Below are 27,917 nucleotides of genomic sequence, written 5' to 3'. Positions count from 1 at the left end.
AAATTTATACGTATCTGCACGCACGCGCACACACATGCGCACACGTACGCAAACGAACGCACGCACCCCAACGCACTCATACATGTTTAAAAAAATAAATAAAAAATAAAAAATAAAAATAAGAGAGCAATGATAAGACGTTGAATCGGTAAGACTACCGAATGAACAATTCTGAGCTCTAAAAAACAAAAAAACAAACAAAAACAAACAAACAATGCACTCATTACCTCACAGTCGCACATTATAACACTGGAAAATGAACAGCCAGAAATGCTCAGCTCGCATTCAGTCTGACTACATTTCCAACGGCTCTTAAACATGGAAGCAGGAAAAAGTTCGGATCTGGAAGGAAGGAATCTGATGGTTAAATTCCTTTTTGTTTTATCGTATGATTCGCTATGAGAACTGCGTTATTGACATTCACATGACCCAAACAACTCGCTTGCTGACTGGACTAGATGGGACCTGTGGTAAAATGGAACAAAACAAGCTGGCAAAATCCGCTGGGACTCAGGACACAAGGCTCAAAACCAAGACTGTCCTTGTTAAACCGGGACGTCTGGTCACCCTAAACGCACCACCAAGATTCGCAAGTAATGCAAGAAGTGTGTAAATACAAGTGGACAAATTCAAATGGCCGTTAACCGGGAACACTGTACACACGCGCCCAATTAAACTAATTAATAGAAACCATAAAACATTGGATAAAGTGATATGACCCACTTAGGACACGTTGCTCCAACCAAGGTCTTTTTGAAACCGATTCCACTGTCCAAGAAGTCCTCTCTGCTCACCATATTTCTGACCCCATTTTGGGGTTGCTTTTACAATAGTTTTGGTTTTGTAATCTCACCAGCATCACAGCAATTGGAAGATTTCCATTGTTGGACGGGTGACAAATGCAGTGAACATAATGAGAGGCTACAGCAGGTCCTGTTACAAGTTACAACCGCATGCAATGGCAAGTGTGACTTCCTAAAGACACATTGAAGTGTCAGGGGTGAAGACAATGGTGTCACCAAGGCACAATAAAACCAAGTGGGGATATTCCTACCAGCCTGGGGGGAAAGAAACAAAAACAAAACAAAAAAACAAAAAAACACCCTCACAGATCCTTCTGCTAAAGTCAAATATACAGGAATGTCTCAGAAAATTAGAATATTGTGTAAAGTCCATTATTTTCTGTAACGCAATTAAATAAGCAAAATGCCATACATTCTGGATTCATTACTAATCAACTGAAATATTGCAAGCCTTTTGTTTTAATATTGCTGATTATGGCATTTTCAGCCAAATATCTTAAAATATTAAAATATTTCCTCAGACCAAGTAAAAAAAAAAAAAAAAAAAAAAAAGCCATAATCAGCAATATTAAAATAAAAGGCTTGCAATATTTCAGTTGCTATGTAACGATTACAGAATGTATGGCATTTTTGCTTATTTAATTGCATTACAGAAAATAATGTACTTTACCACAATATTCTAATTTTCTGAGACAGTCCTATATTCATGTGGGGTTGACAACAATAGGCATTTAAGATTCAGAAAACTAATCATTTCGATGGAGCAGTTTAGCAAAAAAATAAAAAATATCTTTACAAGTCTTATTTGAACATTTATGACCAAAACATCTTCTAATTAGCAAATTAACACCTTAGTTGTTAGCCTGCAAGTCAAGGCTAATAGTTTTCAGACCGGATTTGGTTTCGAATTTCCCACCTCCTGCGGACATGACGTCATTCACACATTGTGTACATGAAGAAGAGTGTGCAGAGTAGGGCTCCAGGTGGAGGAGTGGAACCGTCACTAGCCTTCTGTGGGAGACCATGTAGCTTACATGATGTAAGCTTGTGTGTAAGTGAGTGAGGGGGGGGAAAAATAAAAAATAAAAATAAAATAAAAAAAATTCTTAGCTACTCAAACGGCTTGTATCTCTTTGGGAGATCTTATTAGTAGTTTTAAAATTCTGATAGACATCGTGTTATAGCAAGGAGCGGCCCCTGTTCTTTTTGAGTGGGTTAAGGATTTAGTGTTGAGTATTGAGTTTTTAAATCACATTAACAGTGCGTTCCGCTGAAGTCTACCCGCACCTGTAACGTACCGACTGCTGTCGGAGAAAAAGTGGATCCCAAAAAATGTAGACCCAGACAGGAAAATACAATTGAGATGAGGTTTATTCACAAACCCACCAAACGCAAAACGCTGGCTCAGATGCCAGGAGAAAAAACGAAGCGCGAGTACAATACTCGGAAAAGTTTATTAAAAAACACTTGCAAAAGGCAAGGAGAAACAGGGGTTAACAAAAAATACAACGCAAGCTGGATCTAACTATTCACAATAACACACACACACACTACAATCTAACTATATACAAAAAAGAAAGCGCCGTGGCAGATACGTGAAAAAATACTAACTTATCAAATCAAAACAAGGCTATACTAGAACGCGAGACTAAGATTCAGGAACAAAAAGGTCTAGAGAATGTCTTGAGCAAGGGCTGCGTGCAAGAAATAATCTGACAGTGATCTGTCGCGCCGGGAGTCCTTTTAAAGACCTCTTGATTGTGGAAATGCGCCTCAGGTGTGGCGCAGGTGGACACGCCCCCTTCACTTGCCCACTGGAAAAACACCGGACACACAGACTGAGAGCAGGATTATGACAATGGACGCCCCCTGGCGGACCACCTGGTTTTGACGGGTTAGCAGCATAGAAGGTCCGCAGGAGGGACGGATCCAGGAGCGGGGGACCCACTGACGCTCCTCTGGCCCATAGCCCTCTCAGTCAACCAGATACTGGAAACCCCTGCCCGCGGCCGAGAGTCCAAGATTTCCTTTACGGTGTAGACCGGGTCCCCGTCCACCAGTCGCGGAGGAGGCGGCGGAGCCGCAGGAGAGTTTAGAGGACTGGAGGCTGCAGGCTTGAGTAGGGAGACATGGAAAACGGGATGGACTTTCAATGTAGAGGGCAGACGGAGTCTCACCGATACCGGGTTGACAATGGAGTCCACTTCATAAGGTCCAATGTACCATGGACCCATCTTCCTGGAGCTCCCCGCCAGATGCAGATCCCTGGTGCTCAGCCAGACTTTATCCCCCGGCCTGTAATTGGGTGCCGGGCGACGACGGTCCGCAATCTGGCGGCGATGCGGGACAGCGCGGCTTGGGTCTCCCGCCAAACTCGCTGGGCCCGCTTGAGGTGGAGTTGCACCGTGGGGAGGTTCACTGGCCCTTCTTGGGAGGGAAACAGTGGTGGTTGATAGCCGTAGGCTGCTTCAAAAGGGGACCGGCCCGTAGCTGAGGAAACCAGGGTGTTATGGGCATACTCAACCCATGGCAGGTAGGTAGCCCAGGAGGCAGGGCAAGCAAGGCACATACAACGGAGGGCCGCTTCCAAGTCCTGATTGACTCTCAGTCTGGCCATTGGACTGGGGGTGATATCCAGATGACAAGCTGGTCGTGGCTCCCAACAGCTTGCTGAACTTCCGCCAGACCTGGGAAACAAACTGGGGTCCTCGGTCTGATACCATATCAACTGGGAGGCCATGGAGTCTGAAAACATGCTTGACGAGCAACTAGGGCCATCTCCCAGGCAGATGGTAATTTGGCCAGTGCCACAAAGTCTCAGGCCACCAGAATCGCTGAGCAAGGAGTGAGTGAGTTCAGTTGATGCCAGGGTGGCAGGCAATCCTAGATTCGTGCCCCCACCGGAGAACATCAGAACGCAGGGGCACCGGAACGAACAGCCTTCCGGGGGGGCACTCGGCAGGGACTTGAACCCCTTCCAGGGCCTCCATGACCCTTCTTTCAATGTCCCACTGCAAAGCCCCCACGAAGCAACGGTACAGTAGAATGGTCTCTGCCCGGTTCTCGTCACTAACCGGGTCATGGATCCAAGACAGAGCGTCGGGCTTCCGGTTCTGGGATCCCTTACGATAGGTGAGGGTGAAGTTGAACCTGGTCAACAGCAACGCCCAGCGGGCCTGAAGCGAGTCAAGTCTTGGCGGTGTAGAGGTATGCCAGGTTTTTATGGTCTGTGAAAAGCATGAAAGGTTCTTTAGCCCCCTCCAGCCAATGCTGCCATTCTTGCAAGGCCAGTACAATGGCCAAGAGTTCCCGGTTACCAACATCGTAGATGGACTCGGCCGGGCTTAGTCGCTTGGAGAAGAAGGCACAGGGGTGGAGCCTCTGGTCGACCGGAGAGCGCTGGGACAGGATGGCCCCCACTCCTGAATCCGATGGGTCCACCTCGACCACAAAAGGAAAGTTGGGATTAGGATGAGCAAGCACCGGTGGGTCAACATATGTTTCAAAGCAGAAAACGCCGCTTCTGCTTCAGTAGTCCATTTAAAAAGGGACTTTATTAGATGTCAACCGAGTAAGAGGTGTGGCCTTCTGACTATAGTTACAAATAAATCGGCAATAAAAATGAGCAAATCCTAAAAAACGCTGCAATTGCTTCCGAGTGGTTGGAGTCGGCCACTCAAGAGCTCGAGTCTTTATTGGATCGGCCCTAAACTGGCCCCCCTTTAATAATAAATCCCAAAAACGGCACTGACTTAGCATGAAATTCACATTTCTCCGCTTTCCCGTATAGTCGATTCTCCAGTAGCCTTTCAAAAACCAGCCGGACGTGCTGGCGATGCTCCTTCATATCCCGTGAGAAAAATATATCAAGTGTCCCAGAGGGGTCTTGAAAGCCATTTTCCATTCCTCCCCCTCTTGTATACGAACCAAATAATATGCGCTGCGGAGATCCAATTTAATAAACACCACTGCCGACTGCAATGCGGCAAACATCAGCGGGAGCAGACACTTATTCTTCACAGTAATTTCATTTAATCCTCGATAGTCCACGCACGGCCTTAAGGTCTTCTCGATAAAGAAGAAACCCGCCCCCACGGGGGACTTCGAGGGTCGAATAATGCCCGCAGCCAACGAGCTCGAAATATATTCCCGAAGGGATTCCTGTTCCGGTTGCGATACAAACGCGAGCTAGGTAAGGTGGCGTTCGGGACTAGATCAATCGCACAATCATACGGCCGGTGAGGTGGTAAAGACTAGGGGTGGGAATCTGACATGAGGCCGATTCGAAATGTCTCGATACACAAGTTGCGATTCGATTGAAAGACGATTATCTTTCAGAACAGAACGGTTCGATTAAGTTGGGAACGATACAATTTGATTCGATACGATTAATTTCAATATTCAAAACTTATAGTGACATTTGTTGCTTGTAAACATTAATCTTATAACACCACAAATTTTTACAGTATCTACAAATGTGTTAAAAAAAGAACAATGTCTTCTATATTTTTATATATTGAATCAATTATTTAAATGGACCGGAACAAAGGGCTGGGCGATATGACTGAAAAATGTATCAGTTTAAATATTTATTAGTTATTGACAGTTAGAATTTATTTATTTATTTTTTTAATTCAAAATCAGGATCAGGAAAACAAAAGGCTGATAATTCAATTTGAAATATAAATATTTAACCTTTAAAAAGACACCAACACAATATGTCCACATTGTGAAGTATTTCAGAAACAAATTTAAGACATGAAATAAACCTACCGTCCAGCCAAAAGAAATATGCCACCACCTTATGGAACAATAAATCTAACACATTTTAACAACTTAATATATCCAAAAATATTTCCAAAAGTGCCCTGACCTTTTTAATCAACATTTTTTTGTTTTTAACAATTTTTGTTTCTTTGCCATCACATTCATTTTTGGTTAATGTATGACATCTTTTGTTTTTTTATATGAGACACGATGATGACCACGGAATCACTACTGTTTGTTTTGTTTTTTGGGCTGTCGTTCATTTTGAGTTTGATGACGTAATTGCGGGCACGTCTCAGTTCCTTGCTGCTCATGCTAGTTGTGTACATTCACAGGGAACCACAAACTGAGAAATGAGATACTTGCAGTGTGCTTTTAGCTTAGCTGGTGTGTTGGCTGTGGGGCATACCTGCGTCGTTTGAATCCATGCATTTGATCGTCTCGGGAGTTATTCTTTTTGGCTCGCGCGCAGTGCCAACGCCGGCCCGGGACATACAAGTGCACCGAGAGGACTCTATAGCCATGGGAAATAGAGATGTACGGCACCGGCTTCTGCTAACTGTCTCCATTTGCATGTTGTCACTCGTTGTGCGCGACTGCGCGCGTGCCGTGTCGCGAGCACGGCGTTGACAGTAGGCGTCCCCCCCCCCCCAAAAAAAAGGTGCGTAACGTCTTTGCATTATGTTTACAACATCCGGGGAATGAAGCGTCTGCGCGCTACTTTGCTAGCTCTCTGTAAACACGGAAGTAGCTTGAATAGTGATGCTACTGAAATGTAAACAAAACAAGTAGAGTACGGTGCAGAACTCTTGCTATTGTTATGAAAACCATAAAGCCTCACTCACAACCGATTCACAGCAACACGATATCCGGTCCACAGCTTTACAAGCAATGTATCTAAGGATTCCCGGCTGATTTTGTATCAGTTGACAAGTCTGCTACCGATACGGCCGTTTAGCTCCCCTTGACCACCGATGGTTCAGTCGAATCGGTTTTTTGTCCCACCCCTAGTAAAGACTGATGGCGGTCCTTACTAAAGACCTTCTTCAAATCATGATATTCACTAGGTACATTATCTAAACAAATACACTCAGTGTCAGTATCAACAGTTGGTATCGGTCTGCCATCTGCGGACTGAAGACAGTGCGCGTGACAAAATGTGCTCAAATTTTCCAAGGCTGGCTTAGCCCAGTCGATATCAGGGTTATGCAATTTTAACCAGGGAAGCTTCAGAACAACTGGAGCCAAGCGAGAAGGCATAATGAAAAATCGCCTTCGTTCTACATGATTCCCGGAGAGATAAATCAAGCGCCCCGGTGACTTCCTTCACCACTGCCAGGAGGCGCCCGTTAAGATACAACACTCTTAGTCTTACTTAAAGCAGTTCTATGTAAGATTTAAAATTTCAACTCTCTACTGCCACCTGTGGCCAAAAACAAACTGCACGCTCGTACACGCTGCGCGCACGACCTCAATACTGAAGACTGGGCTCTTCATATCCAATTAAACTGTTTTCAGAGGTAAGAAGTTTTATAATGTTATACAAAGCCTGCCACTTCACGGAATGAGACTCTCGATCCCCACTAAACAATTGATGGCCACGGGACGTGCAGATCATATTGCATTAGTCGGTCGAAGTCCAGTCCTGTGTTGTACTCCAAAACGATGTGTAAATTACGTCAATTAATTGGACCTCATGCCGATGTTAATATGCAGTTACATATTGTAGTCACCCCGCTCGACGGACGTCAACCTGATTCTAGACATTATTAGTGTAGGTCGCCCCCAGTCTAGCATCATTGTGCGTTAGCCGAAAGGTGGGCTGTCATTTATGGAAATTGACGATTGTGAAAAACATAGACCCATTCACTACTTAGTGTGATATGGCCGTGAATGTTATCGCCATTCAGTAGTACCGTTCACATTCCGTTAGCATAATGTAGCTACAATAGGCTGTTTTCACGGAGGAAAATAAGGCGACATTTAGCGTGATTGAAACGCCGCGGAATGGAACGTCTGTTCTTCATAAAGTCCTTCTGTTCTATTACATTCAACTTTGCCGCCCCTTTCACGCTAAATGTTGCCGTCCACCTCACTTTCACCCCAATAGTTACGACCGAGAAGTGATCGATCTTGAGGTTACTGCTATTTGAAAACAACACATTTTCCTCTAAATGTCAAGATACTCGCTTCTTACCTTTTGGAGTAGAAAGAAAGCCAGCTGTGAATCACTTTTCTAATCCAAGTCCGATCTCAACGCTCTCCACCGCTGATATGTCAAACCAATGTTCACTCACGTTCTCGGCGCCGGTCACTATCAAGTTTAGATTTTTTTTTTTTTTTTCTTGGCACTTGACATTGTTTTCATTTTTTTGAGCAGCCTTCCGCGGAGTAACAGCGGGTGTCTGGGGCAGCGAAAATCTGTACTAGTTCCGTCTTCGCGCGACAGGAAACAACTGACGATGATGCGAATAACGTCACATCCCGCAGACAGAGGGCGGGAAATTCGAAGGATTCGGACCGGACGCTTCCTAAATAATATTGGCCAGAGGCTTGTAGGAGTACCCATTGTGAACAGCGAAGATGTTGATCTATTAATTAGAATATGTTTCAGTCATAAATGGTCAAATAAAAAGGCTATTGTTAAGATATTTTTTTGGGAATTCCTACATAGAGTAGCTTTAACGTTTCCACGGGACAATTTAACGTATCAATAATACATGGATTGACAAAACAATCAGCGCCCGAATCAACAAGGGCTACTACAGTGTTCCCTCGTTTTCCGCTGGGGTTAGGTTCCAAAAAAATACCCGCAATAAATGAAATCCGCGAAGTAGTTAGCTTTATGTTTTAAGGTTCTAAAATCCCAGACCGCACAATTTATACACATTTCTCATTGAGGCATTTACATGTTCTCCCATTTCTCTCTTGTTCAAACATTGATAATGTTCAAACCTTCATAAATTTTATAAAATGGGTATATTACTGTAAAAAAAATTGCGCAAAATTGCACTTAAAAAATCCGTGATACAGCGAGACCGCGAAAAGTTAACCGCGTTATAGCGAGGGAAGACTGTACGCGGACTCTTCCCAAACCCCGACACTTCTCCTTGCAGTTCCATACGCTTAATGTCCGTTTCCGCGTTCAGTTCGGGAGGCGACTCGGGTTTAATCGGGTCGTACTCACTGTCTATCGGTCGGGGTGTCGGTCTGGCGACTGCCCAGCTGGGTGGTCGAACGCCGATGAACCGTTGGCTTCCTCGGGCAGTTGGATACCCGGTGCCCTGGCTGGCCACAGTACAGGCACTCCCCCGCGATGAACCGCCGTCGTCTCTCCTCCGGTGGTAGCCGCCCGCCTCTTAGCTGCATCGGCTCATCCAGGCCGGTTGACATCACCGGTGCGGGCCCGGAGTCCGAGTCGTCATTGTGATGGGCGTAGTTGCTCCTCCGAGGGGCTCGCGTCCGTTCCCCCGTGCGTTCCCGACGCCGTTTCCACAGCCGAGTATCCAGACGAATCGCAAGCGAGATAAGTTCCGTGTCATCGCGAACCGCAAGTTCATCCTTCACGGAAGGGTTCAGTCCCCGGCGAAACACACAACATAAGGCAGGATCGTCGAACCCGCTCTCAGCAGCCAGTATACGGAAGGAGATAGAATAATCTGCCACGGACTGACTACCCTGGATATAATCTAACAACTGGCCTCCGGCCTCCCTTCCCTTCACAGGATGATCGAAAACCTGTTTAAACTCTGACACAAAAGCGAGGAAGGAAGACCGGAGGTCTTGTCACGCGTTGCTCACAGCCATTGCCCAAGTAGCCGCCCTGCCTGACAAGAGACTCATAACAAAGGCCACCCTAGATGCGTCACTAGCATAAGTGGAGGGTTGCTGATCAAAAACAAGGGAGCAATGGTGCAGAAATGTGGCACAGTCCCCGGGTGGGGCAAAACGGGCTCACGAGCGGGAGGGGGAGCCGCCGCAGCCGCGGTCGCCCCCGGGTCCCGATGCTCGACCCGAACATACAACTCCTGCATCTGACGAGTAAGTATGTCCATTGCACTATGAAGTTCTGCCAAAGAGGCCTCGTTTTTCCCGACCCGGCTCCCTTGGCAGGCTAAAGCATGTCTCACCTTGTCTGGGTCTGCGGGATCCATATGGTCGGATTATTATGTAACGTACCGACTGCTGTCGGTGAAAAAGTGGATCCCAAAAAATGTAGGCCCAGACAGGAAAATACAATTGAGATGTTTATTCACAAACCTACCAAACGCAAAACGCTGGCTCAGATGCCAGGAGAAAAAAACAACATAAAGCGCGAGTACAATGCTTGGAAAAGTTAATAACAAAAAACACTTGCAAAAGGCAAGGAGAAACAGGAGTTAACAAAAAATACTTACACCGCAAGCTGGATCTATCTATTCACACAATAACACACACTACAATCTAACTATATACAAAACAGAAAGCGCCGTGGCAGATACACATGAAAAAATACAAACTTATCAAATCAAAACAAGGCTATACTAAAACGCGAGACTAAGATTCAGGAACAAAAGGTCTAGAGACTTCTTGAGCAAGGGCTGCGTGCAAGAAATAATCCGACTGATCTGTCGCTCCGGGAGTCCTTTTAAAGACCTCTTGATTGTGGAAATGCGCCTCAGGTGTGGCGTAGGTGGATACGCCCCCTTCACTTGCCCACTGGAAAAACACCAGACACACAGACTGAGAGCAGGATTATGACAGCACCGGATGGTTGGGTGCGCTTATCCGGCGAATACGGAAGTCATTTGTGCATATAGTCCATTGACACAAATTAGATAAATAAATAAATAAACAAACAAACAAATAAATAAATAAATAAATAAATAAATAAATAAATAAATAAATAAATAAATAAATAAATAAATAAATAAATAAATAAATGTCAAGTACTAGAGGTTAATGAAAGCATCAAAGATGAGGTGATTATGATGCTACTCCACAAATGACTGAGTAAATTCTCTATCGAAGGCTGGGGAAACAAGTTTCTTGTTGAAAGAATGTTCCAGCCCTTGTGGCCATTCTTGGATGAGTTGACAGTTTTAAATTGAATGATACTCTATGTCTGCATTGCAGTCACGGCTGCACAAGAGTCACCTAGGGATTATTAAATACATAGAGAGCGCAAAGAAGAAGAAGAACAAGACTTTATCATCCCACAATTTCACTGGTGGCAGCAGTAAACGATAATACAGTATACAATATCATGAAAAGAACAGGTGAGGAGGGGGGAGTTTATTTATTTTTATAAATACCTAGTTGGGGAAAAAACATCATATATGATCACTGCATGTTGTGGCTTATTTACAGAGTATTCCACATAGGTGGCATTTAATTTATTGAGTTAAATTGAGCTTTGGAGTTTTGCTGTATGAAGAAATATTGTGAAGCAGAACTCCTTTCCACTTCTATGGTGTAAAGGTTTGACTCTACACTGTAAGGGAGGGGTGTCTATTATGGATGTCAGCATTGCAGTCCATTTGATAGCCCAAGATGGACCTTTCTCAACCAAACGGCTAACTCTCTTTTGATTGCTGTCTACGATGCCTCCTCACCAGCACACAATGAATAAAACAATGCTAGAGGCCCACCAATGTCACAAAAGTTCCTCAGCAAAGCTCTGCTTATGTTGAAGAACCTTAAGTCTCCTCAGACTCTGTCCTTTCTTGTACAGAGCATTTTTCCTGTTTAATTTATTATTCCACCCTTTCGGACATATTTTTACAACAGATTTCACTGATCACTTCATTTACATCCGAAAAAAAAAAAAAAAAAAAGGGCTGACGGGTTGAAGCCATGGCTTTAGTGTTGGCCAGTGGTGGCAAACTGCGGTCCTCGAGGGCCGGAGTCCTGCAAGTTTTCTAGATTTCCCTACTCGAAGTGCAGCTGATTCCAATTAACAGGCTCGTTATCAGGCTTCTGCAGAGCTTGCTGATGAGCTGATCATGAATCAGCTGTGTTGAAGAAGGGAAATATCCAAAACCTGCAGGACTGTGGCCCTTGAGGACCGGATCTCGCCACCTGTGGTGTAGGTAAAGAGCCAGGTAAATGAGTCCACTGCTTCAATGTCCTCTGTTCTCGAAGTTTTAGCCATTTGACGTGAAGTCCACATTTTCTACAGAGCAACAGGGAGGCTGAAACTTGGTATGAAGACTATTTAGCAGTGGTGGACTATTTACAAAATTTTGAGGCTCCAGCATTTGTCAGCGCCCCTAGAACCTTTCAGTCATTGTCATTTTTTCAAGCTAAACCAAACTATTTTAACGACGCTTCCGTAATCAACTCATCACCACTATTTTAGGACTGAGAGGCAAAGGTGAGTGAGTATTCGGTCAACCAAACGGGTGTCCGTGACTCACCGACTGAAAGATCTATCTGTACTTGACCCATTTAGTGATGACTGCACTGACGGACGAAAACCTGTGCTTCTCGGCATTCATCAGTAATGACAGAATGCCCTCGTAAGAGTCTTCTCAGGAAGGTTAGCAACCCTTATCTATCCCATGGCTTGCCATGTGTTTCCAATGGTAAATGAACACAGCCCTGCTAAGCTTCTCACGGGAAGAAAAATCTGAACCTTTGTTCCCGTTATTCCATTATAGCACAACCCAGAATGGACCAACATGGTCAACTTCAAAACAACATGGCACAAATGCAAACAAAAGCTAAGGTAGGACTATGACCACAGACAGAGCACGCAACATGCAACCAGCATGATCATGTGAGGATCAAGGATTTGCTGGTGAGGAACAATTGCCTCCATGAAGTAGGCAAACCTAACTGACACTTTGTGGAGAGAGCTCCTCACAAACCTTTTGTTCACCAGACACCTCTTCCAGACTTCAATATCCCAGGGTCATAAAGTGCAATTGTCACACCTGCAGGCCAGCGTGACTCCATAGAGCAAACGCCACAACAGGAGAGGTAGTTTCCTTTGCTGACAGGATTTCGGGATCATCCCGCATGTCTCAGAGACTTTGATTGTTCATAAACATTGTGTGAGCACTGGACCACAAGAGTGTCTGAACTCACATGTAGGCTTTTACCTAGACCACCTCATCCTCCAACACAATAACAAATTAGACATTGTTGGAGAGGTTATTAGAAATAGCTACTTGATTTTTAAATATAAACCTGCTTGTGACAATGATCATTTGTTCACAGTGTCGATGTATCCATTATGGAAAGTACATTTCAAATCTATACTATTGGTAAGTCCACACGTATTGACTAATCTAACATGCTGAAAATGGCTGGCTCTCTTTGATGATGCAGTGTTAATGTTGAACAAACATTTTTGGGCTCTCCTGAAAAGTGATGATTTTGGAGGTATGAGATATTTCCCAACGGCAATGATACATGGGAAAACAGGCACAAAGGTGCTTCATATTTTACTTAGATATTGTAGATTACAAGTACGTAAGAGAGCAGAAGAGCTTTTCATTTTCAGCTTTGAGAATTCATAATTGTTTTACTTACATTTCCTCTGGAAAAGTACTATCCTCAGAAAGAGTGCTTTAGAAAAAAGTACAAGTCCTTCTTCTGTTAATGAAGGGATAGTTGCTGAGCACCCCTACTGTTAGGGTGTGATGAAGGGTGTGCATGGCTCAAAAAGTTATACACTGCATTATGACGGTCACCACCAAGATAAAGCTTGAATTATGTGAATTATGCTGAACTGACAAGAAGTGCCTGTGTTTGTTTTTAAATCTCGTTTGTTTTTGTTTTTTTTCTGCATTGTGTTTTGTTGAGTCTCTGAGACCCATCTGTCTCTATAGATCTCTTTATTACTACTGTGACCAAAACATTTGTAAACAAGGACATAACTAGTGAAATGTACTTTGGCCCAGGGTTAAACTATGATTTCAGCCAGGATAATGTGTTTGCCAGTTAACATGAATAAACACATACAGACAATAATTAACAGATAATGAATTACAAACATGAAAGGCAATACAGCCAGCTTCACTGTTAAACAGCCCACAATTGATTTTCAAGAGTCATGGAAACTCCTCCAATTGACCCTGCATCTTGCGCAAAGTCAGCTGAGGCAGGCTCCATCAGGACCCAAGACCTTAATGAAGACAATGTGATATAGATATGGATGGATGGATGGATGGATGGATGGATGGATGGATGGATGGATGGATGGATGGATGGAAATTGGAACTTTGGACTTTCTCATGTTTGGTAGATTATTTCTGTTTTAAAAATGCCACTTCAAAAGGAATACAGTATACGTATAGCTTGTGTTTATATTTTCATTTGTTTTTCCAGTATATGTTGCCCCATTCATGACAAATAAGCAGTTGGGTGCCCCATCCTTTCTACTCACAAATTCTGGAGGTAGTAACACACAAATTGTCACCTCAGAGAACGAAATTTGGCCCCAGAGCGGATATATAGAAATGTCTACAATGATGACGGGCCTTATTTTTTTAAACTGATGGAGACTTTCACACTCTGGTGGTGCAGCAATGGTAAAATGGTAAATGAAGTGCACTTACTTTATAGTACAGCAGTGTATCTACTCGTATGGTGGGTGCCCAAAGAGCAGTCTCACATTCACTTTTGTTTTTTGTTAAAAAAAAAAAAAAAAAGAAAAAGAAAAAAAAGAAAAAAAAAAGTTGCTTTTGTAAAAAAAAAAAAAAAAAAAAAAAAAAAAAAAAAAAGAATAAAAAAAGAAAAGAAACTATGATAAACCTTCCATATGCATCTTCCATGAAAAACAGGGTTTGCTTCCGCGAAAACAAACAAAACATATAATGTTGGGGGAAATTTCTGCAAATAAGTGAATCCGCGGTTGCTGAGGTGCGAGTATGCGGGGGTGAATGATGGATGCCGATTTTCACTCTTTTACTTTGCGTTAACTTGAAGCATTGCATTGCAATGGAACTTGACCTTCGATTTTAATATGAAACAAGACTCACTCTAAATTGCATTCAAGTTTTTGTTTTACGTTTCGTCTTGTAGCGAAGCTCCTTTTATCCAATCAGCACAGCAACATAGAAATCCATGGGCCAGTGTTTCTCAATTCCGGTCCTCGTGGCCCCCGATCCAGCCTGTTTTCCATGTCTCTCAATTCCCAATGCAGCTGATTCCAATGACAGCTAATCAGCAAGCTCCGGAGAAGCCTGATAACGATCCTCACCTGCGTTGGAATTGGGAGACATGGAAAACAGGTTGGATAGGGGGCCACGAAGACCGGAATTGAGAAACACTGGCCTAAATAGACCAAAAAAATATAACAAATAAAATAAAAACATCTAATAAATAAAGTGTGTGGTGATACTGTTAGTGGTATGATATGTCCATTGATCAATGTTTGTGTTGATTCACAACTTGGCAGCAGGTTTTGGATTGGAAATGGAAACACTTGCTTACGAATGTTTTAAGTGCATTTGTTTCCAATCAAACTTGCACAGCGCATGCACACACTGGACAGTCATTGAGTGTTCAAGCAAACATGCAGGTAACATGCTTTTAAGGGATACTCATCAGTCAATCTTGATGCTTTCGTGTCAACTGTCTAAGTTTATATTTAACTAATCAAAGAAATGGTAAATAGGAATTCTTTTGTGCTTTGGCTGATGATTGATTGCATACTTTTTTTTCTCTCTTTCACAATCAATATTTTTGTTTACTATCCGACTTCAATAGCTTGTCATGAGGTTGGACCCCCCCCCCCCCCCCCAATCATTATTTATCCTTGACTCTTGACTCACGGCTTAGAAACATACCTTTACCTCACCCTTATAAAAAAAATAGCAAATATTGACAATGAGATCCTGTAATTGGGCTTTTGCATATATTAGAGCAGATTTCACCTCGAGGTTGAGTAACAGAAACTGTCTCCCCACAGAGAGAAGTGTAAGAGGAAAGAAATATGAAGTTACTTGGTTGGTATAGTATTCGATCAAAAGAGTATCCACACTTGATAACACATAGGGAAAACTTAAATTTACTTTTCAATGTACTGTTACTATTACTACTACTACTACTACTACTACCAAATAATGGTTCACAGACCTGGGGTGACTGGATGAGAACCACTGCGCTAAGGTTTCTCCACTTATTGCTTTGTTCAGTTAGAAACCTATGTCGATTCAACAGGGAAAGCCTGTTTCTCTTATTAGCAACGTAGTTAATTTAAAATAAATAAATACCTCCCAAATGTTTGCATGTTTGACACCACTTTGGAGTTCTTCTCTTATGTACTTCTTAACTTCTTTGATAATTTTCTAAATTAATTTGTGTCACGATTAGTTGATTTGTGATAGATGAGCCATTGTCAATATTGTGTTGCATTTGTGGGTTTTGTCAAAGTGGAATTCAGCCAAAAAATAAATAAATAACTAGTGCAGGATGCAGGCTATGAAAATGCAGGGGAATTTTAAAAATGCATTTACTAATAAAAGACAAACAAACAAAGAAATGAGAGAAAAACACTAAATAATAAATCCCAAAACAGAATCTAAGAGACGCTGGGAACAAAATGCACCTCAACAGGTGACTGACAATAAAAAGTGACACATGACTTTGTTCAGTGGAAGTGGGCAGAGAAAAGGGAACTAAATACAAACAGACTGACGAGACAATGAGGCAAATCTGGACAAGTCGCCACGGCAGGACAGCGCTGATTGGTTGACACGAGGGACAACAGGTGAAGACAAAGACATGCAGTTATGAGCAGACAGGAAAGCATGATCAGGAGACACAGGAAAACAAAGCAACATCACAACATAGCAAACTGAAATGGTCTGTATGAATGTCAAACTAAAAACCAAAAGATACACAAAACACAGATCATGAGAGATGAACTGTGACTGCTCAGCTTTATAATGGTTTTATTTGTCTGTACACCAACAAGGCTGCAAGCAGTAATAATCAAGTATGAATATATGAATGATAAATGTGATTGGCTATCATGAATAGCTTTCTTGCACTTAAATAGTAGCCCAATTTGTTTTGGATGATATCCGACTTGACTTTGGTTTCTGGGATCAGCTATGCATATTATTTTCTCCAAGCTGTACCATTGGTGACAGTCATATGATTTTTCTCACTGCTGGTCAGTGTATTAAGATTTTTCAGTTCAAAACATTCTGTACAGGACAGTTGCCACTTGGAACATATTCGGTTATGGAAAAAAATAATTAAAATTAATTGTGTTGCTCTACACGGTACTCTGTAAACAAACGCAGTGCAGTTTTAGTATGTTGAACTTGTTCCACCCAAATAGCATCATGCTAACATGAAAATTCAGTGCAGCACGGGTGGAAAAAAACTGCATGATGTAAAAGAGCCACTCCCAGGCTCTTTGGATCAAACAAAGCAATAGCAAATGCCATGATGCCATAAAACACAACAACACTGTATTTTAATTTTGTATTTGATTAAATGTACCTCATAGTTGAATGGCAAATTTAGATAAGATTATTACCTTCACCCATGAACCAGACTTGGATCACTGGAAGTATGCCTTGCTTGAAACTTTACGCTCATAATTTAATTTTACTGACATTTGACAGACATTTCTGGCATGTAAACAGCGATTGTAAAACACATTTAAACTGATTTATTGGCTATGTGCTTTTACATGTTGTAGAAGACTGCAAATTGATGTACTATATGTTCAAAAGTCAATATCATCACAATATGTTAAACCGTGTGGTTTAACACACTATGGAAAAAGTAGCATTATTGTAATGCCGGGTTGTACTAAAGCAGACATTTCCCTCATTACAAGTATAAAAATAACTGGCATTTTCTCAGTCATCTATCTCCTGGGGATACTTCCAGGACATCAGTCATTTAAAGTGGCTGATTCAGAAATAATAATTGACAACTCACGTTTCTGTTAAATATTTACTGCCAGCCATTTTCCATCCATCTCCCCATTTTCTGAATCAGAGCCTATCCCAGCTCAATTTGGAAAACCAATCATCTAACATTTTCCCCTCAGGGCAAGTTAAGAATATTATTTGAACCTAACATGCCTGATTTTGGAAACCACCAGAGTAAATTCCACACAAGGTGAGAAGCGCTGTGAATGCTCCACAATGCCGCCCAGTCATTTTCCATTATGGTTTCAAGAAAGCGACCTTCTGTGTAACCTTAAAAAGAGCACTGCACAATAACGTGGATAAAGGTTGCCTGTTCAAATGAAATTCACACAAAGCAGATTTGTTTAATGATTAACCTTCTTCACACAAGACATTTAGTGGAAAATATCTTAGACTCAAGTGTGTATTTTTGTGATGTCTTCAATCCCATGCTGACTCTCCTGCTGACAGCTATGAGTAGACATGTGTATTTTATTTTTTTCTTGCTTGTCTTTGATCAATAAAAGAACGTCAAACACTTCAGTTTCTCTGTATCACATTTGCTAGGGTCAAACAAATCATGTGCTAGAAATCTTTCATTTTGCTTGTTACGCCCTATTAGAGAAACTATTTATTGTCTTAGTCTTATTACTTGTCATTGGGGTTTATTACTTTGCTCGTGCCAAGCAATAGGTCAAAACATTCCAAACGTACCACAGTTCAGAGCAGCGGTGTCAAACATATGGACCCAGGGCCAGAACTAGCCCATCGTCCAATCTGGCCCGTGAGACGGTGTGTAATCTTTAGCGCCATTTAGTGGTGAACTAATAATAAATTCATTTAAAACAAAACAAAACACTGATTTCAATAATATGCAAAAAAATATGTTCTATAACATCAACGTACATTTATATATATATATATATATATATATATATATATATATATATATATATATATATATATATATATATATATATATATATATATATATATATATATATTAGGGGTGTTAAAAAATCGATTCGGCGATATATCGCGATACTACATCGCGCGATTCTCGAGTCGATTAAAAAAAATCGATTTTTTATTTTTTTATTTTTTGTGTGTGTGTGTGTGTGTGTGTGTGTAGGTGTGTGGGTGTGTGTGTGTGTGTGAATCGATTTTTAAACTTCCATTTTAATGGAAAAATATTCAACAAAACGTCTGACTTCAGGTTAGGATTCACACCTTGAGCATGGAAGAATGTTATATGAACGGAACATTAAGCCTTAATATTTTATTTTAATGCTGTTCAAACATGAAAGAGATTACAACCTCTATAAGACTGAAATTTCAGATAAATAAATAATACATTTTCATATAAATCTTACACTCTACAAGCTTACTGATTAGTATTTTCTAAATTTGAATGAAAAAAAATCGCAACAATCGACTTATAAATTCGTATCGGGATTAATCGGTATCGAATCGAATCGTGACCTGTGAATCGTGATACGAATCGAATCGTCAGGTACTAGGCAATTCACACCCCTACTTATTAGTGTATCAATCTACAATAGCTGACCATTCCCTCCGTTGATATTCATATTATATTGGCAGTGGATATCCTGCGAGCTTTTTTTTTTGGACATGAACTACTCTAATTGGTTCGTGCCTCACTAAGTTTAGCCACTTTTCTGTCTTTTCACAAATTTTTCATTTTGTTTTGCCACCGAAAATAAGGGAACGCTTGCTTGGGCAACTAGTTTGAGAGCGCGCAAAGACACGACTGTGGCGTTTCTCTCACCATATTAAAAAATGTAATCCTGCAAAAATGATCCATGTTAATCAACGTGCCAGTAATTTGATTTTTATTTTTTTTATTTTTTATTTTTTGCTGTATTACAGTTTACATAGGCCTATTATATATTTTTTTTGTATCCTGAAAATAACAAAGTAACAGTACATTTTTCCGTTACTACCCCAGCCTAGTAACAGGTCAACTTTATGCTGCAGGCTTGTGCTCACTTTGGTGTACTTTAAGGTTTTATGCCTCATCTGGCACACCTTCTTTCTTTGATTCCCCCCCCCCCCCCCCTCGGCACAGTGATTTCAAATTAATGGTACAAATTGAAGCCACAAAAGGCCGTTTTTAAAAAAAAATATTATTCTTTTATTTAAAGATCATTATACTCATGAGCAGCATGTATGAAAAAATAAGGATTATTTGAAAAATACAAACTCATCTTTAAGTATTAATAATAGTAAACTAATTGTAATACATAGAATATAAATACATGATAAAATTGAATAAATATTCAAGCTTACAATCTAGCAGCAGGTGATTGTGCTTGAATTGGCGCAAGCTGGCTCCAGTTGGGAGTGTCGAAACCAACTCAGAGAGCTCCGCCTCACAAGTGACTCTCCCCCGGCCGGGACTTGAGGGTATAAAATGAAGAAACTTGGCTATAAGCAGGAGGCATTGCTGAGTTGGAGTTCGCTTCCGAACTCCTCTAAAGTGTCTAAAGCTGGTCAAATGCTCTAATAGCTGCACGCGCAGTGAGACTTCTCTGTCGGTGTGCTCTCAATTCCAAACACAAAGCTTTCACCCGGGCAGCACGGAGCTCACCATGGCTGGGGACGGCTCCGACCAGCGGGCGCTGCAGTATGAGCAAACTCTGGTAAGTTGAAGTGCTGTCATTTCAAGTCGAGCTCGCCAGTCACACACTCGAATGGCACTTGTTCACACTTTAGAGCGACGCCGAACTTCACCGAACACACCGCCGGATCCAGCGGGTGACATAAAGTTTGATATGAAAGCGGTTTAAAGCTCATTTAGAGTAGCGACATCAACATGTAAACATTTTCTATACGGTTCGCCACTGTGGCGTAGGCATGTTCCTGCTGCTGAAAATGAATGAACACGTTGAGTCTTTAAAAAAAAAAAAAAAAATCGAGCTGTAGTACGTTCACGTGGTCCACGTGTCTACTGTCTACCCTTACGTTTGGCACGTGACTCTTTGGTAGACTAAAATAATAAACAGAGCACAACTAGCTTAACAATGCAGGTAGCAAAGCTAAAGGCAAAACATCTGGATTTAACTCTTTAACATCTATTGATAAATGACTTATCAAGTATCCCTTTGAAAAGAGATAACATCCAAGGCCAAACTGTCCTAGTCGACCACACTTGTTGCTAATGTCTAGAATAAATCAATAATCACAGCACAAGCCTTGTTTTAAGATGTTTGGTGGGTACAAATTCAGCACAAGTTTAATATAATTGTACATGTTGGGTATGTAATGATTACACTTTGCATTTTCCCTCTTTGGTCTGCAGTGTTTGTATACATATTGTCACAGTAATATTTTGCATTTGTTATTTTATTTTTTATTTTTTTAAAGTGACTTAAATTTGTCGCAAACAGATTTACCTGTTTATCAGGTTATCATTTTTGTTTTTTTTTGTTTTTTTGTATTTGACGTGCAACCTTTTGTGGTCTCATTTTAGATGTAAGGATTGGTCCCTCAGAATGATAGAGGGCACAGTTTGAGTCCAATCTAGTGTGTGCATGCGCGCACTTGCATGTAAATATCTGAGCTTTTACTGACAAAGCTGCTGTCAAGCTCGAAGAATCTTCTATTTGAGTAGACTTGTTTCAACGGCCAAAAGGACCTATTAAGCAACAGAAAGCCAATGCTTTAAATGAAAAGACAACACTGTAACACATCTTTGAACTCTGTTTCCTTTTCTTGAATAACTTTCCTTGTAGAAAGCCCCTTTTAAAACACGCACACACACTGTGTCATTTAATCTTTGTATGTGTGTTTGAGAGATTACACAATGTGCTACCTGCTGATTCAGCACTGGACGCTCTGTCACCCTGACGGGGTCTCATGCTCCGACCAGAGCAACGTGCACAAGCAGCTTTTGCTACAGAAAAGTTCCCTGCACCTTCTCTGTTTAGTGTCCATCACCCTGCTGATAATTTGAGGATAAACAAAACATCCAAATCGAAACAAACAACTTCTTTGCTAGAATAGCCTGAGATCGTGTTAATGGGCTGTCTTTGGCCTGTCGTCAGCTCCTTGTGGGTTGCGCTAGCATGGTTTCTTTGTATGAAAATGGCAGTTGTGTTGGTTTGTTGTGGGCAGCTGAGTCAATGAATCCACTGTCAATGAAAACCACTTGGTATTGACAAGCTATTGAAGACTGAAACTACAGTTTGTACTACCATGCGTGTGATCTTAGGGTTGTGGCAAGTCACGTTTTAATGAATAACTAGTTGGATTAGACCCCTTAGTTACACACTGATTTAAATTCTATGTTGAGCTAAGGAATTGTGGACTATTATATGCTTTGTAGGCCAAATTCTGGTCCAGTATGCCACAGCATCAGGGCCGCCGCACCCTATACACAGAATACGCAAAGTGCGTAGGGCACCATCGTCCGTGTGTGGCCCCATTTGCCTGTGGCCACGGCGCACGCAATGCACTTGACATGTTACCGTGAACACTGGTGCCGGGAGCAGTGTCACTCGTGCAAGCTTTGGATGCGACATTACTACGTTTGTTTTCATTTAAAGACATGAAGAACCCCTGTATTGTGATTGTCAGTAACATAAAGTTTTCGGGGGGGGAGTGCTTACATTCTACAATCCAGAAATGCGTGGGGAGAAGAAAGAAAACAAAGCACGTCATTCATGTTCGGCAGTAACTCCTGGTGCGTTCAAAGACCACTCACACAGTTGGATATTTCAAATGTACATAGAAAAAAAAAAACTAATTCAACGTATCAAACAGAAATAAATATTTGCGCACATTGCAGGGGGTACTTGGAATAATTTCATAATTCATTACCCAGATCAAAAATCTCTGTCATCGACCCATCAAAATAAGAACAGCCCAACCTAAATTTCTCATAAAACTCAGATTTATTTATTTATTTATTTTTTTAAGCATACACATCAGCCTCAAAATATCCCTCACTCTTATCGATTCCTTTCCAAAGGGCAATATCAATGGGGCTCCATGTTACATGATTAAGAATTGTGATATAATGACATGGAGATCGGCAAGTGATCAGATATGATGGAAATGTGAGTGACATCAGCCAATCAGAGCAGCTGGTTTCCCTTCTCTTCTGTGGTTTGCGATTTGAAGACATAAAAAGAAGTAAACAATGACTGAATGTGCATCTAATCAAGCTATGACTTGGCGTCATCGTCCCAAGATGAAACAGTTCGACAAGATGTTTCCCCGTCGTTTTTCTGGCTGTATCTTGTGAAGTAAATGAAGACGACGTGCAAGATAAGTACTCAAAAACAGTTAACACAACAATCCTGTTGAATCATTAGGACATGTGTAAAGCATGCACAGGCTGCCAACGTACCATTTCAAGTTTAGCTGCTACTAAGTAGCTGTGCAGACACCACAACAAAGCAGCAATAAGTCGTGTTATCTTTTGATCACCCCAACCCGTGAGAATTGCAAATGATTGTTGGTCTGCGAAAACGGGTTTGAACCAGTCCGTGGCGCAACAAAAGGTTGGTGTTGGTTCTTTAAGTCATTGCAAACTATTATCGTTGCATGAAAATGCCCCCCGCCCCGCAAAGGAAAATAAAATAAAATTCGGGGGCACCATCACACTTTTAAGCTTAGGGCACCCAGAGGGGTAACGGCGGCACTGCACAGCGTACAAAGCAAGGTCCAGAAAGACTTTGTTGGAAGTTTAGTGTTGAAGATGAGAGCCGTAATCACAACACCTTTTGAGAAGAACTATAAGTGTCCTAAAACTTTTGCCTTATAGTGTGACTGTAGTGAACATAACAGTGTGCCTTGCACATTGCATCCCAGTAAGCATGCTTGCAGCCTTAATGCTGCTGAACCAAACAATTTGGTATACATTGACAAGACTTTATTAAAAACAGTACTGTATTATGGTACAAGTACAAATGGCTTTAAGGAATGTATTTTTTTCCCGTGCTGTGCATTTGTTGAGTAAATAGAATAGTGTGGGTGAATAAACGCCTCACTTGTTCTGCTGGGATCTCATTTCTAGTAAATGTTTCTAGCATACTGATAAATACAGTTTCAATTTTTATCTGATGAAAATACATTCTGAACGTTACAAGACAAAGCTACGTAACAGCAATGCACACAAACGGCAGTTAAAAATAAAACCACGACCAGTGAAAACAAGTAGATGATAAATGGGCGTTTACAGCAGTTGCAGCTTGCCCCTTTGCTTGATTTAGATGTGTGGTGTTAAACTGGCAAATTGCATTAACACTTAATCCAGCATCGGACCACAGGACAAGAAAAAGTTGTGAAAATGTGGGTTTATATGACCAAAGTAAAAGAGGCTCATGTTGACATGTGTCATTTAGCGCAGAGGCTTGGCAAGAGATAAAAGGTTCTGGCCTTTAAGCACTTTGACATTATACAATGCTGGGAATCACATTTCCTTGTCAATCATTGATTCAGTTTATCAACAATGTGTAACTTACTGCTGCATAAAAAATAATGAATTGGCAAAATGTGGGATTACCTTTTTAAATAATATGCTTTTTAAAATTTTCACGCTAATAATAATTGTCTTTTGTCAAGAGAGATGGCTATTGGTCATGATCTTCTCCGATATCAAGCAAAAGCTGATATCTGAGGACTGTTTTGTCTTCGAACATAATAACCTTAATTACTGCAATAACATCCTTAAACGGTCACACTTCCTCTTGGCCTTCCTTGTCAGAGCAGCCCGATACTGTGTCAAAAGTAAGATGTACAGTGCAGACAAACACAAGTGCATGGTTGTGATGTGAGCTTGGTTCGTTTTATTTTAAGAATATGCCCGAGGCTAATAAAAATGAGCACCAAAAATACAAATGGCCCACAAGGCTGAACTTTGGGCACCGCTGGCTGACTAACAAGTGGATTATTTGCGATACGGTGGTACAAGAGAATAATTCGATTTATGTTGCATTTTCAGATTTTATGTGGTTGTAGAGGTGTTGGAGCCATGTCCACACTTATTCTGTGCTGATAGGACAATCAGTAGATTTTTATTAACTATTTGGTAGATGTGTAACACGTTCTCATGTTTTGACTTTGATATAATACTAGGACTTTGGTTTTGTTGTGTCTAATATACCTCTGCCATATCCTATTTTGGTAAATGGATGAGTGGTTATCACACCACCCATTTGGTCGAATTGGGCCTCGTGAGTTTGCTAAGAAAAATTATGTGTAAGAACATACTACTAGCAATAACAATAAGGCAAATTGTTTAACCACAACCTTTAATGTTATAGTCCTGTGCCTTTCTGACTATTCAAATCTTTATACTGTGGTACTGGCATGCTATTTTAACTCTCCCCGCTCCAAGACCTATTTTCTAAGAAAATAATGATGATGATGATAATACTAATAATAAAAGCTATGGACTCTGCCTTACTTTATTCTTTAACTAAACAAAAGTCAAATAAAAGTATGCCGCAAAGAACAATAGAAAAATAATCATAATTTTCTGTGCCCCTGCGTGGTGGCCATTTGTCTTAAGGTGACCCAAGTCAAGGGTATCAGTTGTTACTGTTGTTGTCCTCACTTTGGATTTTTTATGCCATATATATATATATATATATATATATATATATATATATATATATATATATATATATATATATATATATATGATATTATTGACTACAAATATGTTTGGTTTTGTTTTATTTATCTATTGGCGTTATTTGTGGAAGAGTGTCAGGCTGACAAGTACTTGACCCATGCATTTAATGCGTGTTAAAAAGGCTGTTTGCGTAATGTTTGTTCGGTGCTAAAGTGGGAATATACTGCTAGCTCGAAGCATAGATAAGCATCAAGTAACAAAAGGATGACCTTGGCTGTTCTTGTTTCCCAAAATGATCCATTCTGCTACGTAATCGCCCAAAGCACTTGTAGTGTGAATCAATTGCATGTTAAATCACAGATGTTCACAAACAAACAAAAAGCAAAGCATTTGCTTTTGGTAATTTTGCTAACAAATGGCTAATAGAATATGTTGACTACATTTACATGCAGTCAATATTCGTGTTAAAGTCAGAATTTAGGTTTCTGAAACGATCAAGGTAACACGTGTACATGCGTACTCTTGTTTACATGGCCATTTGTACTCGATTTTGAATATCCCTGTTCGGACCGCAATGGGCGGACAATCTAATTACGTAAATAACGTCATTTCCGCTTGTAACTTACTATGTTCAATGAAAGACATTATATTTATGTCACCCACCTCCCTAAATGAAATAGTCGGTTTCCTCCTCGCTCCAGAAGTGTGGTCTTTGTTGCGAGCGCCATGTTTGACACAGGCTTGAATATTTCCGGTGGGTTACACGCCAGAAGCACTGACTTATATACTTACATTTACTATATGTGTATAGGCACAAACTGTGGCGTTTTCGCCGTAGAGACACAACATAATGTGAAAACGTATAGCGACAAATCAATGTATTCAAGGGAGGCTTCTTTGGCAAGTGGGACGAAGCTGCACATACAAGTCGTTACTACGTAGACCAAGATTCCTTACGAATCAAATGAGTGAAAAAAAGAAGACGAAGAAGAAAATAGAGAGCATGCGCACAGCGAAAAGCAATGCGCCGTTCACTCAAGGTATTCCGATTTGCGTTTATATGGGTAAGTATTCAGGTCATGAAAGGGGTAGCCCAGGGGTCTTATTTGGGTTATTGCGTGTATTTACATGGCCTTGCAAAACCCAAATATTACCAATATCCGTGTTTTAAAATGGTTATTGCCTGCATGTAAACGTATTCAATGACTCATCTGCAAGTAAAACTGAAGGTTAGAATTGTCACGTACTGTACTGGTGATCAAGCAGTAGAAAAAGGGCTATAGAAAGACTAAGCTTGAAGACTCGATAGACTTGGAAAGATAATTTTGTTTTTGTTGATATTGTGCCACCTGATTCTCTTGATTTGACGATAATACTGCCCCCCCCCCCCTTTTTTTATTTTTTATATTTTTATTTATTTTTTAATAAATTTTATATTTTTGGTTGATAGCATTCAACATCTTATGCAGTGACGTTAATGTCACAAAATGCTTACAGGACTCAGTGGCTTATAGTGGTCCTGATTGGTGAACACTGGGTAATGCTTCTTCAGTGATTTGTACATTCACATTGAACAGCAGAGACATATTAATTTAATTAAGAACATCAACCCAGTCATACAAAAAAAAAAAAGAGAAAGAAAATATTATTTCAGATAAATCCAGGAGTAGGGGTGGGAATTTTTGGGCACCTTACGATTCAGTGGCTATGATTCAATTATAAAACGATTGATCCATTTTTAATCTATGTATGTTGAATGATGCACTTTTTTTTTTTTACTTTTTTTTTTTTTTTTAAACACACATTTCTATTGTCTCACTAAGTATTAATTTACTGGGAACAGTGGATCAAAAAATTCACGGTTTGGATCAGATCACGGATTTGAATCGCAATCGGATCATTTTTTGGATCAGCAAAAAAACAATCGGATATCAATAGAACTTTGTTTTCCTTTTATTTTTATAGAACACTTGTTCCCATTAAATACCAAGATTCTACTCAAAATGTCAAATATGTCCATTTAGAATATACAAACACAAGCCATATTTGAAATTTTGAGATGGAATGTTCTGATTTAATAGAAAAAAAAGTTTTATAAAAAAAAAAAAAATGAGGATGATGTTCTAATTATCTTCTATTTTTATTAAGAAAGAAACAACCCTCAAATTGCATTTTTTTTTTTTTTTTTTTTTTTTTTTTTTTTTTTTTTTGAGAGAGCTCAGTATTCTTCATTCGGTAGTCTTATACAAATTTTCTGTTCATAACTGCTTGCGCTCTGGCCTCATGCTGATTCCGTTATGTTTCAGTGCTTCGTCATTCATGATTCATCCCTAAACATTCACTTTGTAACACGTACGCTTAGCAGGGAACGCTGCATTCACAGTAGTGTTAATTTTATTCTTAAAACAGAGCCTAAACACTTCCCTACACAATCCCATTTAGCCAATGCAACCCGCTCAACCCTGTCCCTCCTCTAATCTCGAATTACTTACAGGTATATGTAGTCTATTCAGATAAGGGGGAAGGTGTGTGTTTGCTTTGTGTTTGTTAACTTGGAGAAACAGATGCCAATGGAAATGTATCGTCGAAGTGGAAACTGTTAGAATCGCTCAGGGCCACGTCATTCACAGAGTGATGCATGTTGTGATTACATGCTCATTTGCAGTGAATGAATTAGTCATGGCATCTTCAGTTGGTGCGGTCATTTTCGGAGTGATGCATGACGTTCGTTTGCAGTGAACAAGTCGCGTTCGCTCAGGTGTAAACAGCCCCACCCAGCTTGCACGTTGGTGATGTTGTTCGCCCAAAATTCACGAGTGACTGAACACGGCAGTTCCATTCCCGGCCAGCACGCTTGAGGCTGAGCTCAACTGAACT

General features: G+C 40.8%; 1 protein-coding gene across 3 annotated transcripts in view; it reads left to right on the top strand.

Annotated features, from left to right (window-relative positions):
- Positions 1–19,772: 19,772 nt before the first annotated feature.
- The window catches only part of LOC144033122 (chloride channel protein 2-like), a 129,976-nt gene continuing 121,831 nt past the window's right edge, over positions 19,773–27,917 (top strand). For all 3 annotated transcript variants that reach the window (XM_077540971.1, XM_077540972.1, XM_077540970.1), the window contains exon 1: positions 19,773–20,097. In XM_077540971.1, coding sequence (XP_077397097.1) covers positions 20,047–20,097 — 51 coding nt within the window. In that variant the 5' untranslated portion in view covers positions 19,773–20,046. The remainder of the gene's footprint in view (positions 20,098–27,917) is intronic.

Source organism: Festucalex cinctus, chromosome 13 (genome assembly GCF_051991245.1).
Source record: "Festucalex cinctus isolate MCC-2025b chromosome 13, RoL_Fcin_1.0, whole genome shotgun sequence".
Lineage (NCBI taxonomy): Eukaryota > Metazoa > Chordata > Actinopteri > Syngnathiformes > Syngnathidae > Festucalex > Festucalex cinctus.
Note: the sequence above shows the minus strand (reverse complement) of the source record. Positions and strands in the feature narration are given on the sequence as shown.